General features: G+C 37.9%; 2 protein-coding genes across 6 annotated transcripts in view; one reads left to right on the top strand and one right to left on the bottom strand.

Annotated features, from left to right (window-relative positions):
* The window catches only part of LOC150079047 (protein LSM14 homolog B-like), a 170180-nt gene extending 159541 nt beyond the window's left edge, over positions 1–10639 (bottom strand). Inside the window, exon 1 of one of the 2 annotated variants that reach the window (XM_090382429.1) lies at positions 10519–10639. In XM_090382429.1, coding sequence (XP_090238555.1) covers positions 10519–10639 — 121 coding nt within the window. Of the gene's footprint in view, positions 1–10024; positions 10183–10518 lie in introns of those variants that run through there. The other variant, XM_090382430.1, reaches the window with a different exon arrangement.
* Positions 10640–11142: 503 nt separating this feature from the next.
* The window catches only part of LOC150079046 (transcription initiation factor TFIID subunit 4B-like), a 634753-nt gene continuing 632329 nt past the window's right edge, over positions 11143–13566 (top strand). For all 4 annotated transcript variants that reach the window (XM_090382248.1, XM_090382247.1, XM_090382250.1 and 1 more), the window contains exon 1: positions 11143–12420. In XM_090382248.1, the coding sequence (XP_090238374.1) occupies positions 11143–12420 (1278 nt within the window). The remainder of the gene's footprint in view (positions 12421–13566) is intronic.

Raw genomic sequence — 13566 nt, 5'->3', positions numbered from 1 at the left:
TACTCCTGACATCTTGGGCGTTGACCCCAAAAGTACTATAGGTTCTAATACCTCTCGTGTTTGGGATTTTCATTAAAAAAAAAAAAAAAAAAGGTTTATGTTTGAGGTGAGTGCCACGTCCGACGACTCAGGACTGTTAATGATTTCAAAATAACTTATTCTCTTGGTGGAGTTCAAAGGGACTTGGGTGTTACGATACGGTCAGACATGAAATTCCGAGCATTGTAAACAGGTTTGAAGAAAGGCCCATGGTGTTCTATCATTGATCTATCAAACTTTTGCAAGTAGACATAGGCATGTGATAATCCCATTATATAAGGCTTTTGTTAGACCACACTTGGAACACTGTGTTCAAGTATGGAGACCACCCCCTAAAGAAAGACATCGAGCTTCTTGAAAGGGTGAAAAGACGGGTAACTCTCCTGGTGAGATCAGCAAAAGGGCATCCTTATGAAGAAAGACTTCAAATATGTGGGTTGCAGAGTTTGGAAACTAGACACCTTAGAGGAGATTTGATTGAGGTGTTTAAGGCTGTGAGAGGCATCAGTAAAACTAGGGGACATAAATTCAAGTTACGGGGGGGGGGGGGGTGTTTAGATTGGACTGCAGGAAGTTTTATTTAGCCAGCGAGTTATAAATTACTGGAATAAGTTGCCTACATGGGTGGTAGAGGCTGACAGTTTGGGGAAATTCAAAGGTCATCTGGATAGTACCTTCGGGTCAGGGAAGCGCATAGGATGATAAGGTTTAATTTCCTTTTCTTTTATTAAATATTATTTTTTTTTTTTCTCATTGGTTTATTCAGGTGTTTTTTTTTTGACCGGTGCAGCATAAACCATAGGCTTTCTTGCACCATGCAGCCATTACTAATACTAATGAGTTGACTACTCAATACAACATGGGCCAAGCTGGAACAATATGTGGCATGATCATGCATCGCACGTTCAGACACATATGGGCTATAACAGCAGGCAATCCCTATGGCATCCTTTCCTAACCAAGGTTCATTGGCATAAAGGACTCACCTGGTACAAAGAAAATGCAAGTTGGGCCTTAGAAGACTGGAAGAAGGTGTGCTGGTCTGATGAATCACATTATTATTAACTCCACACTGTGGAGTTAATAATAATGTGATTATAAATAACATACACAACCATCCACGCTGTGGATGGTTGTGTACGGATTAATGTCAACAAAATGATGCTCTTCATCCATCATGCATGGTATGAAAAGTGCAAGCCGGCGGAGGCAGTTGTATGGTGTGGGGCATGGTTAACTGAAAGGTATGTCTGACCCCTGGTGCATGTGGAACAATGCATCAGTGTTCCACAATGCACCAGGGGTGGAACAATGCATCAGTGTTCTCTGCTAGCATCAACTGCTTCCTGACTGTGTACACCCAACTATGTTACACGTCTTTCCCGACCGGCGATGGTTTCTACCAAAATGACAATGTGCCAAGCCATCAGGCACTTGATGTGCAGGAATGGTTTGAGGAACACAGCTTTGACCTCCATCATATTAATTGCCCTCCAAACTCTGCCAATATCAATCCCTTAGAGCACTTGAGAGAAGGAAAGGCATATAAAGCGTCTGGATACACCAATCACCTCTATACCTGCATTGCTGACCGCATTACACACAGCTTGGTTGGCCATTCCTCTGAACACTTCCGACACTTGTTGAATCAATGCCATGTCGGATAGCTGCTGTATTGAGGGCAAAAGGAGGACCTACGAAGTATTAGGTAGGTGGTCATAATTCGGTGATCACTCAGTGTATTTCTCTGTACAGTTGTTTATTATACTCAGAGTCATTAGGCCTAAAACACTCCTACTCTCAATTTTGTTTTTCCAGTGCTTACATCACACTAAACTGACTCTACGCTGCAGTGTCTAGTCCTGTCGACTGGCTGTACTTCCTTGGTTTTTTATGTGCGACACTATTATCCCTCTTTGATGTCTAACTAATGTCCAATTTTTCCAATTAATTATGTCGAATATATTTTAAAATAATTTTCTCCCAAATCATAAAGCATGCAACGTTTCCTTACCATAAACATTTTCATGCTGATTTGCACAGTCTTAACCGCCAATGAATACATTTCTTACGTTTTAAAATAGTCGTTCCTGTATTTCAAATTTACACTCCTTTTATACGGCATAATCTTCTGTATTCTTCGAAAGCACTAACAGCTAAAATGTTATTTTAATCTTAAATCCTAAATATTTACCACACAGATATAACATACGTGTTTAATGAATCCTCTATACCTCTTTTTCTGTATAGTAAGATGTATTTTCAGTTTTTTTATGTTTAAACCACCCAATTTTAATATGATTGAGAGCACATTTTAACATAGCCACTACATGCAGCGCCACTATAGCCATCATAGTCTTTCTTGTCATAAGCATATCATAAAATCATAAGGCTTTCTCGGCATAAAAAAAAAAAAAAAAAAAAAAAAAAAAAAAATTGTTTTTCTGGTCTTGGTGGCATTACTTTTCATAAAAGCAACTACTTAGTTGCTTTTAAGTACAAATCTTAAATCCTCTGTCCTCGAATGTTTTCCGTGTATGGGGGGGGAGCTCTCAGCTCTCAAACTGACTGCAAACTTCAAAAGAGGGCAGTCAGATTATATAATGACCGATCTCTTATAGACTCTTTGTACCATCTCAGACAGATTCTGCTACATGTCTTTCTACACCTGCTTGTACAAACACCATTCATTTGTTCACAACTGGCATTTGTAATTCTTCATCTTCCAAAACAGTGACTGTAAGACGCAAGCATGTCAGCATCCAATCGCTGTCCAACTCCAAATTAACAGAACTAGCTTTTCCTCTTTCTCATTATCACTTATACTTCTGCTTTCAGAAAAGATCTTTCTCATGAATTTTGGGAAAATTAAACTACAAAAATTCAATTCTACAATTATCTTTGGTCTTCTCTCCCATAAATGGTACCAAAAATTAATACCTTTTGTTTTTGGAGTTTTGGTAAAACAAAAAAAAAAAAAAAAGCAAGCAATAAAGGGAAAAGATTTTTCTACATTTCATAATTTAAACATTTCAATCATATAATACATCTCACTCATGATATATGTCACAATTTTCGAAACATTCAAGTTTCAGTAATTGATTATTGAATATTCAAAAGCAATTATTATTAGCTATATGGTGCAAGGAAGACTGAGGCTTATGCTGCAACAGCCAAAAAAAAAAAATTCCCTAGACGCCCTCAGGGCCCTGGGTGTGCCAAGCCCATACTGACCAGATGGGAGCCCCCGATGTTAGCTTAAAATTTCGGTGATTTTTCTTTTCCAAAAAAGATGCCTTCAATTCTTTGAAAAATTTTTAAAACTGAAATCAACTTCTTGATATAAATTCAATCAATGAGTACCTGAATATGTCAACTTGTTATAAATCTCCCAAAGAAAAATCTTATAACTTCCATGAACAGGAAAAAAAAAAAAAAAAAAAATCTCGCCCTTGAGTAGGGGATCAATGGAGTTTGCAAGGCAGATTATACATCACACAATGCTTCTACATTTATGTAGAATTCTGCCTTTTAGTCCATAGTGAATTCACTCAAAATCTGCACCACTTCAGTCCACTTATAGATAGAAGAAAAGAATATGAAACACATGGCAAGCTGCCATCCTTCTTTTAGAAAATTATATTTGGTAGTTCTAGTTCAAGCCTGAAAATCATTTCCTACAAAGGGAGATGAAAAGAGAATTAAAAAAAATAAAAAAACAACCAACCAAGTATCGAAATTTCATTTAAAATTTCATTAAATTAGAAACTTTACGCATTCCAAAAAGAATCCCTTAGGAAACTAGGGCAAAACAATAAGAGATTCTAGTGTAGGCTCACCAACTAAGTGTTTTATATTAATGAAAGGGGAATACAATTTATTTTTACTGTTCTGTGCCATATAGTACTTCATGTTATATTACCTGTCTGTTTATCGTTGTGTTTTTTTTTTTTTTTTTCAGAGCAGAATTATGAGCTATACTGAATAAGCCCAAAGGCTCACATCTGGTGAATATGGGCTTGGCACACCCAGAGTCCTGAGCTGGATATCATCATTCTTCTTGATGAATCCTCTCTATCTCAGAATTTTTTTTTTTTTTTTTGGCTGGTGCAGCATAATCCTCAGGCTTCCTTGCACCATATGGCTAATGATGATGATAATAATAATAATAAATATTCAATACAGCTTTTAATTCTATAATTCTGCCAACATTCGAACAACTTACTTTCGGTATAATAAATTTTTAAAAGTTATGAAAAACATTTTATATTATGCTTTGAACATAACATTTTTTCTCTGCTAATTATTATCTCCATATATTTTTCTTTGTCATAGGGTAGTTACTATCTCAATGTACCTAAATGGGTAATCCTCCATATAGCATCATGGTCACGGTTACCTCGCAAGTCACCGTCAGTTCCAACCTCTCGTCAATCGTATTGTGATGGAACATTTCCGACTTGTCACCGAACCTGTAATTCTGATGGACCATGTATGGTGCTCGTTAAATCAATAATATGATCTTTTTTTCACATACTGTACTTTTAATCCGCTACTAATGTAGAAAATTTGGTAATTTTCTACATTAGTAGGGGCATATGATGCAAGAAAGCAAGCTTATGCAGCATCAGCCAAAAAAAAAAAAAAACCTCCCATTTCACCCCTCCGTTTGTTCCAAATACCTGTCAAGCTCAGCCTTAAATTTAATTAGGCTATCAACTTCCACAACAAAGGATGGAAGTCTGTTACACCAACCAACTACCCGCTGGCTAAATGCAAACTTTTGCACATCTATCCTACATCTGTCTTCCCTCAATATGAATTTATACCCTCTCAGGTGATTATTCTGAACAAGAGGAAGGATCCCATCAGCATTCAACATGCTCAAACCATTCAAGGCTTATACACCTCAATCAGATCACCTCGCAGGTGCCTAGTCTCCAGACCCTGTAATTTGCAAAACTTAAGCCTTTCTTCATAAGAGCAACCCTTTGTTCCAGTCACTAATCTTGTTGCCCTTCTCTGTACTCGTTCCAACAGCTCTACATTCTTAAAATGAGGGTTCCAGACCTGTATACAGTACTCAATGTGTGGCCTGACCATTGCCTTATACAAAGGAATAATCACCTCCTTATCCCTGCTAGAAAAATTCCTGAATATCATTGACAAGACACTATGAGCTACTCTTGCAGACAGTCTTCACTGCTCAGAAAACTTCATATCTGCTTGCAGAATTACTCCCAGGTCCTTTTCGTTCTCTACCACAGAGTTGATACGTCATTCTGGGGCTACTGCTTCCCATATGTAGTACTTTACATTTATCAATGTTAAACTTCATTTGCCACCTCTCAGCCCATCTGCTCAACTTTTCTAGATCCTGTTGCAGCAATGTACTGTCATTAGTGTCCTTAAAAACCCTCGTATTCTCTTCAATACTTGGACATTAAGCCTGACATACCAACATCCATTATTCATCATTGGCATTTATAAATACAGAAAACAACAATGGACCCAACAGTGAACCCTGAGGAACTCCACTAATAGCATTAGTCCACGATGAGCAGTGTCCATTGATTACCACTCTGTCTTCTCCCACTCAACCATCCCTTTATCTATAGCAGCAATTTGCCTCCAATGCCACACTGCTCCAATCTGTTCAGCAGTCTTCCATGTGCAACAGTATCAAAAGCCTTTCAAAGATCCAAATACAGATATCACAGTTGTTCCCTGCATCCAGTTCCTTTGTGATCACATCATAGTATCCAATCAAATTGGTCAGGCAAGACTTTCTCTTAACAAAACCATGCTGTGTCCGAGTTATAACTGAAGTCTTGTCTAGATGATCCTGCAGTGCTTCTTTAACCAGTGCCACCATTAATTTTCCTGGAACAGAACTCAAAACTAACAGGTCTATAATTACTTGTCTCGCTTTGATCCTCCTTTGCAAATTGGGGTCACATTTGCACATCTCCAGTCCATGGGTACCTCCCCCGAGTCCAAAGAAGCACTCATAATTATGGCTAAGGGTTTGCTTACTTCCTTTGCTGCCTCCTTTAATATAACTGGATAGATCCCATTCACCCCGGGTGCCTTTTTTTTTTTTTATGTTTATCTTCAACAATTTCTCCTCCACTTTCCTCTCAGTTATTACAAAATCAGTTAGCTCACTTCCAGAGTTTAACTAACCTCTGGCATTCCCCTCCCCGAATAACTCCTCATGGGTGAATGTAGATGCAAAATACTCAGTTTGTTAGCCACCTGAGCAGGATCATTAACAGTTGAACCAATCTGATTCATTCCTTTCCTTCTAGAGTTTACATAGGTAAAGAACACTTGATTCTTTACATCCTTTGCCAAAGATTTCTCATAATCTGCCTTTTCCTGCCTTAACCTCCTTTGTGACTTGGTTACAGACTAGCTTATATCTATCATAGGCTTCCATGTCATCCATTAATTTAGACATATCTCATGCATTTTTCTTCTCTGCCATGTCTCGTTAGTTCATCTGACATCCATTTAGCCCTAAACCTTGAACAATATTTCTTAGCTGGTATGTAAAGCCCAGTAGCTTCCAAGATAAATTCTTTGAATGCTTCCCATTTTGAATTTGCTGTTGGTAACATCATCAGTTGGTCCCACCATATAGAATTTAAATACTGTCTCAGACCACCATAGTCTCCTTTACAAAAGCAAAAACCTTATACCTTTTACCCGATGGTAGTTATCTCCTTGAGTAAATCCCACTTCAGCACACTGATCACTGCCACTAGTGGATCCTTTATCTGCAGATTCTTAATGCATGAAGAATCACTGCTGATAATCAGATCAAGAGTATTACTCCCTCTAGTTGCCTCCCGAACATGCTGATGTAGAAAACAATCATCCAATAAATCCACAAAAGCCTTGCTAGTGTGCGAGTGACCAACCCACAAATTCCAGTCAATATCTGGGAAATTAAAATCCCCCATTATAAGAATCTCTGATTTACAGGCCCACTATTTCCCTGTACAGTTTATTATACTCATCACAGTCAGGCTTATAACACACTCCTACTCTCAATTTTGATCTCCCAGTGCTTATGGCACACCAAACTGACTCGGCACTGCACTATCAAGCGATGTCGACTGGCTGCACTTCCTTGAATTTTGTTTCTTAACTAATAGCATAACCCATCCTCACTGTACACATTCTACTCCCCAAATTCCAGTTCTGCATTCCTTATAATCTGTGTAACACAACATCTCTGATATCTCAACAATATCTGCCTTTGATGTTTAGAGCAATACCTCAAACCATGTGTTTACATGTACTGCAATGACTCCCAGCAGTCTCTGAAATACCCTGCATCTTATTTTCCAGGCTGCTGCTCATTCCAATAGAAGCAGTGCAAGAATCACTTTCACCTCTGCCAGTGGCTACTGTTAATCTATTAGTCCTTGTATCCCGCCAAGCTAGCAGTTTTCTGACCCACCTAACACTGCCTCGATAGCATCAGCAAATATTCTTGCACCCTTTCTATTTAAGTGTATCCCATCCCTGTAGAAGCAGTCTCTCCTGTTAACAAGTACAGACCAGGCTGAAAAAAATTCTTCCCCTTGAGCCTTGCACAGTTTTTCCAGGCCCGAATTGATCAACAAGGTTCTCATCATATACTCCCTCCTATCGTGTCTAGGCAGAATTACAGACACTTTAAAATTGAATCCTAATTCATGGCTTTTTTTTTTTTTCAACAGTGACCTGTACTTGCTAAATAATTTTTGTACTTGTTAAGTAACATTTTCAGTAATTTTTGTATACTTTTGACTGAGCATCTGACATTTTGACTTGCGAGCATGCGTGACGCTCACTATATCTGCCGGTTTATGTAATGGCAATGTACTACGTAGCAGCAGTAATATATATATATAATCCAAATATACTAGTGTTAAATTGTAAGATATATATATATTAAGTGTTACTATTATATAAAAAAATAAAATTAAAAACAAAAAGTTACATATAGAACTAACCGATTAATGCCATCAAACGATAGAACATTACATCGGACGTTAGGTATGTCCAAATTATATAAGTTAACGTAATGCAAGTACCTCATCGTTTGAAAATTGATGTAACCATTCTCCAACCGTACCTCCAGCATACATGAAAAAATATGCAAAGTTACATAAAAATATATCAAATATTAGATAAATAACATAATAAGCCCAACATGGGAACCCATTTTGTAGGAGACTTTGTCGAGGGCTAAACCCCTACAAAATAAAAACCCAAGTTGGACTGAGCCATCGGTTTCTGTTATCATCTGCCTGTATACCAATTCCAATATCCATAATAATGGATAATACAATTAATTTAGCATTAGGTTATAGTAAATACTATAAATCAGTATAAATCTGGCCGTCCAAAATGTGGGTTATGTCTAATCATAATTTGTACGAATACAGACTGGATGATATTTAGCCCGACCGATCGCTACAAAATTATAAGCACAACTGATTATGTTATTTATCTAATATTTGATATATTTTTATGTAACTTTGCATATTTTTTCATGTATGCTGGAGGTACGGTTGGAGAATGGTTACATCAATTTTCAAACGATGAGGTACTTGCATTACGTTAACTTATATAATTTGGATATATATATATATATATATTATTATTATTATTAGCCATATGGTGCAGGGAAGCCAGAGACTTATGCTGTACCAGCCAAAAAAAATCCCCCGAGTTACCCTGAGAGAGAGAGAGAGAGAGAGAGAGAGGGGGGGGGGGGAATCACCAAGAAAGGGAAGAATGATGATATCCAGCTCAGGACCCTGGGTGTGCCAAGCCCATACTCACCAGATGTGAGCCCCTAGGTTATTACCGCAACTATGTAGTACATTGCCAGTATATAAACCGGCAGATATAGTGAGCGCCATGCATGCTCAGTCAAGTTGGAGCTGATATTAACTTGCGATCTGGCCGTGACACATTAAAATTATTGAAAAAAAAAATGTTGAAAATTATCAGATTCTTTCTGACAACAAATTAAAAGCATTTAAAAAAATCATTAATTGAGATAGCGCTGCGAATGCTCTGTCAGAATTACAGTTTCGGTGACAAGTCTGAACTGTTGCAGGTTGGAGCTGACTGACTTGCGAGGTAACCATGATGCTATACTGGAGGGTTATTGTGTTGTTTTCTAATAACTAAATGTATTGTTTTCTAATAACTTTCCTTTGAGTTAAACTGAATGTTATTCACATCACATGAACGAAGGCCTCACTGCGTGCCTCATGGAAATTAATTTCACAACCGTATTAGACTTATCACAAACACACCATCACAGAATAGTACTTTTCTACTGCTATGTGCACGTTATACCAATGAAAACTAACCGAATTATAAATATATATATATATATATATATATATATATATATATATATATATATACACACACACACACACTATAAACAAGCAGGAAGACGAAACATTGTGAATAGCATGGTTAAGTAGTTCGAATTTCCCAATTCGCTCCCCAAGACTCTTGAAACCATATTTAATACTCCCCACTCCTTGTTCTTATTATTATTAGCCATATGGTGCAAGGAAGCCTGAGGCTTATGCTGCACCAGCCAGAAAAAATCCCAAGTTACCCTGGGAGAGAGAGAGAAGTAGAAGGGAATCACCAAGAAAAAGAAGAATGATGACATCCTAGTTCAGGACCCTGGGACGCCAAGCCCATACTCACCAGATGAGGCCCCTGGAATTAAATTTCTGAATTTGATAGATAAAAAGATAACTAAGAAAGAGGACAGATAAAAAGGGAATGTAGTAAAATTACGATTACAACATTCCTGCCTGCCGAACAACTTGAAGTCGACAGAAAAGTATTCACTTGGACGCATTCTAGGAGGGGGTGGAGACTCTCCTAAAAATTTCATTACTGTACTTCATGCATCCCCCCCCCTCCATGTATAATGAATAGTTCAACTCACTATGAGGAAACACTAGCGTTGGGGGTTACAATTTCGACAGTCAAACAATAACACGGCACTTTCTATAACCTTCTATTGTTCATAATACTCCAGGCAGCGTTTCGCTGTTCAGGGCATAAAAAAATATTCCACGACGTCGTTCTCTCAGCTGCTCAAAGACGGCAATCTATGAAGGGAAGCAATTAACTAGCAGTTGCGCATAGCAAGTCCGTCGTAAATGGAAAGTTTCACGAAAATTCTGATCTTTTTCGTTAACGTAATTAGTTCGGCACTTCTTCAAAAATACGGTTAATTGCTTTTCACCGAACTTAGTTTTTTTTTCCTTACCGTATGTAGTCCGAAAATGATTATGAGCATAGTCCTTCAAGTGAAGGACAAGCCACGTGCCACTATCAACTCGAAAGTGATGCAATCTCCTGACAATCAAATCGAAATTTCTGAAAGCAATAAAAATATTACTATGCCAGTATTATTTAAAATGTAATGATACAGACCTTTTGCCAATGCCACAGTAGATTCCTTAGTATCAACTGTATACAATATCCCTTCGTATCTAATTTCAGATTTTGAAATTAAACTTATTTTGCTTCCTAGATATGGCACGTTAGAGCTCATAATTGGTTTTTTTTTTTTTTTTTTTATTAAGAACTTTTTTGTAGGAAAAACACTCGTGTCTCTGTATAAGATCAAACAAATTCACACCAAGTTACCTCTAAAATACTACCACTTTTTTTTTTTACAAGCCCTTATAAATTAAAAATGAAAGCCCACCTACCGAGGGAAATATGCAAAATCGTTAACGTTCTAATACTTAATGATATTTATAAAATGCTATTTTTTAAACTTATTTTTTTTTTTGTACATTCGCCAATATCATTTTTCCTAACGTCCAAATAAATGGTCTATATTTCACATGGAAAAAATAAGAAATCTTTGAGTTAAATATAATAATATTATATAGTTCAATCTCCTAAGGACTCGCACGTGCTGTTTAAAGCCTCGCACCACATTTAAGCTTGATCTGTGTATATGGCCAAAATGTTACTTCTAGGTAACGCATGCGCAATGTATATTTTATTTTATTTATTTATTATTTTTTTTTATTAGTAAAGTAGAAAATGGCGGCAGCGAAGTCGTTAGAAGATATGTTGTCGTCTGAAGTGGATGAATCAGTTGTAAGTGCATTAGTTGGCTCACTTGAATCTCAGCTATCCTCATCTACCGCCCATATTTCTAATCAGGAAGTGAATACTTCTTTTGAGGACGTAAATCATACTAACGCAGTATCTGTGTCAAATGCTCTTCCCAACGCACACGATGGACAAAAAGACAGTGTTTCTGTTGTTCCTAACATTAGTAGCTTAAGTCCTGCGAATGTAATATCTAATTGTGACAAACCATTAGCAACCAGCTCACAAATGGTTACCATTAATTCTATAGCTCCAACATCATCTCCAAACACGGTTATGGTGACCCTTCCGGGTGCTTTACCAGCTAGTGGTTACATCAGTCAAGTGACAGGTTCTCAGCAACTTTTCAATACTACTGTGCCATTTGTAAGTGGGAGATCGGTTTCTGTCAATAATTCAGATATAAAAGTAGTCTATCCATCCCAGCAACCAATGACTCAACTAAATGCGTCCCTAAATACTAATATCCATCAACAGAGGAATAACATGAAGCTTGCACCCATGACAAATGGAAGTTCTAATACTGTAGGCATGGCAGTCGTACGGCCAAATCAACTAGTGACTGGGACAGCAGTAAGTTCAGCAATAACTGGACCTGTTACCACGACCCCACAACAAACGAGTGGAATTTCAATGAGTGCAATACAGAACTTGGCAAATGTTGCTTCACAGCAGACGCCTATCATTATTCCTAATGTTAGTCAGGCTTCTCCGTCATCCTTGCAAAGTACATCAACTTCACACCATCAGACACCGCATTTACAGATTATGGGAAATTCAAAACAGGTAATAGCTGCAAGAATGACTGTTCGTGAGCAGCTGGAACATAAGCAGGCTGTAAAGTCTCAGATTGTCATAAAAGAAGGTTCACGTCACGATACAACAGCAATCACACGTTTGACATCTCCAGTAAGTTCAGGCATTATACAGGTTACTTCTGCTTCACCTGTAATCGCTATTTCAAAATCTCAGTCACAGCAACCATCTCAGCCTGTGAACGTTGTGACACAAGTAGTTACCAGCCCAAATATTTTACCAGGAGTGACCTTTGTTAATGTAAGCCCTGGGCGAGTGGGAGCTCCAGGAATAGTAGGTCAGAAGGCACTTGCACCAAGAGTTGTTCTTAGTAATCCTGTAAGAATAGCAGCTGGACCCCAGGTTATTGCAGCTCGGCCAAATGCTCCTAGTGTTCAAATTGCAAGCCAAGTAAGTGCTTTACCTTTTTTTTTTTTTTTTTTTTTTTTTATTTATTTTATAATGACAAATCCATATGTATAATTTGAGCACTGCTCTTCTTGTCCACTGCTTATACTGCACATAGAACTTTATTTTACAGACAGTCCAAATTCTTTTGAAGCAGCAAAGCCTGGTTCAGATCATATACCAGCCATCCATTTATTGTATTCAAAGGAATAACTAGGATGTTAATACATCCCACTGTCATCTTTCCTTTACCACTAGTAATTTCATGCCACATGGATTAAATAACTGCCTGGATTTGATCATGCTCTGAGTACAGCCATCTTGTTGCTTTCAAAAAGGAGCCTCCGTAGCCAGGGAGACAGCAGGAGCAGCAGTGCATAGCACAAGCTTCTTGAGTAGACCGGGGTTCGAGCCCGTGACCACCAAATACAGAGAATGCAGAAAGGGAATGACCACCGCATATCCCCGGAGCAATATGGCCTTAGTTGCTAATGCTCCTAAAAGCCCAACAACAGTTTTCAAAAAGCATTTATTAAGCAGCATAAACTCCCCCCCCCACCCCAAAGCCTTTGCTTCTCCCTGTCTTTCTCTTGAACACAGTGTATACTCACTGAAATGAAATCCATCACACCCTATCACAAGATGGTATCATTCTGAGTTAGTTGATCTGATCAAAACCTCAAGATCACTTATTTGATTTAGAACACTCACAGCATTATTTTATAAATAGGTTAACTTTTGCAATTTTCTCCACTCCTTATAGTTAGGTAACAAAGTCTCTCTCTCTCTCTCTCTCTCTCTCTCTCTCTCTCTCTCTCTCTCTCTCTCTCTCTCTCTCTCTCATTCAACAGATGGAGATTGATGTCTAATACTCCTGAAGGGAGTGCAAGTGTAATCCTGGTGGGTATCCTTAATCTGACTCCTTTGCCCAAGACCTGACAATTAGCAGTCCTAAGTTAAGGGCTCCACTATAGTATTAGCAAGATCCTTGCATCCCTCATTTCAAGAAAACCCCATCTTACAAAATAAATCCTTTAGGACACGCCAAACTTTGAAAAATTTCCCATTCCTTCAGAAAACCATCTATTAGTATTAGCATTAGTAGAGTCATATGATGCACGAAAGCAAGCTTATATAGCCAAAAAAAAA

Source organism: Mastigoproctus giganteus, chromosome 10 (genome assembly GCF_048544385.1).
Source record: "Mastigoproctus giganteus isolate SK-2022 chromosome 10, ASM4854438v1, whole genome shotgun sequence".
NCBI lineage: Eukaryota > Metazoa > Arthropoda > Arachnida > Uropygi > Thelyphonidae > Mastigoproctus > Mastigoproctus giganteus.
The sequence above is the reverse complement of the archived record's forward strand: the minus strand, read 5'-3'. Positions and strand labels throughout refer to the sequence as shown.